The sequence below is a fragment of the Limulus polyphemus genome, unplaced genomic scaffold (genome assembly GCF_000517525.1).
Source record: "Limulus polyphemus unplaced genomic scaffold, Limulus_polyphemus-2.1.2 Scaffold584, whole genome shotgun sequence".
NCBI classification, from domain to species: Eukaryota; Metazoa; Arthropoda; class Merostomata; order Xiphosura; family Limulidae; genus Limulus; species Limulus polyphemus.
Window position 1 is genome coordinate 226,171 of NW_013666194.1, and position 1,272 is coordinate 227,442.

The 1,272-nt window shown below is 31.1% G+C and overlaps 1 protein-coding gene across 2 annotated transcripts in view; it reads right to left on the reverse strand.

The window, feature by feature from the left end:
- The window catches only part of LOC106459274 (ubiquitin-conjugating enzyme E2-17 kDa), a 23,548-nt gene that overhangs the window by 16,773 nt on the left and 5,503 nt on the right, over nt 1–1,272 (reverse strand). The window contains exon 3 of one of the 2 annotated variants that reach the window (XM_022385725.1): nt 504–586. The exons of the other annotated variant lie outside the window; for it this stretch is intronic. Within the exon in view, the coding sequence (XP_022241433.1) occupies nt 504–507 (4 nt within the window). The 5' untranslated portion in view covers nt 508–586. The remainder of the gene's footprint in view (nt 1–503; nt 587–1,272) is intronic. 2 annotated transcript variants of the gene reach the window in all.

Here is a 1,272-nt window from a genome sequence, read left to right on the forward strand (position 1 = left end):
AACAATAATGTTTGATGCAACACAAGATTATGGAGTTGGGTTGGGAAGTTCTCCCCCACACACCATATTCTCCAGATATGGCTCCATTAGATTACCATCTTTTTCGTTATCTGCAATACCATCTTAATGGGAAAACGTATGCAAATGTGGAAGGTGTTAAAGAGGGCATCAACATGTTTTTTGCTTCAAAACCAAGTGATTTCCTTAATTAGGAAAGCATCACTGATAAGAATGGAGACTATTTCATTTAATAAATGTTTTGTTTTGATATACAAATTATTCTGGGTTTTATAATCTAAAAAAAGCGACATTACTTTCTTGATGACCTAATATAATAACTTCTGATTACAGAGCAAAACTAAAAATCAACCTGGTCATCAATATAGCAAATATTGGGGCTGTTAACTCACTTTTCACAGCCATCACAATACTTGAACGAGCTACGTGGGCCTTGCTTAACCAGGCAACACCAGATCCAGCACTAAAATTCTGTATTGGCTTACCCATAAAACAGAAGAGCTGTATCAACAGCAAGCTAATCTTGATCCTGGAGCGGGTCGTGAACCACAGCGTCAACAGGAGAAGACTGCATTAGTAAATAATAACTTCTGATCAGAGTAAGCTATGTACCCAGAGCAAAACTAAAAATCAACCTGGCCATCAATATAGCAAATACTGGGGCTGTTAATTCACTTTTCACAGCCATTACGTTACCAAAATGAACTGCATTGGCCTTGTTTAACCAGGCAACACAGTTTGTTTTTTAGTTATCCCAATGAAGACTGATTTATTCATCATAACTTGGTTCTAGTACTTTAAATGAGATGAAAAAGTATACTCAATTTTATTTATATACAATTTGAAATATTGTAATGATTAACCCTTTTCTGGCCTGTAGAAACCGAAACTAACAAAATGCACCATTTTTTGTTTGTCAACATTATTTAGTGATTAAAATATAACAATAAATATACCAAAACAAAGAAAAAAATGCTCTTCTTAATAAAATAAATAATTTACTCAATAAATTCAAAATCCAATCATCGCAGTAGCACTAAAAATAAATTTGTAATTTTCATAACAAATAAATATAGCCAAATCTTAAAAATGCTGTAGAGAAAAATACATATTTGAAAGTTATTTTTACAAACTGCTGATCTCACAACTTTTTCTTTTTTCTGCTAATTTCAACCATTCCTTTATATATATATATATATATATATATATATATATATATATATATATATATAATTATTATCACAATATACTAGT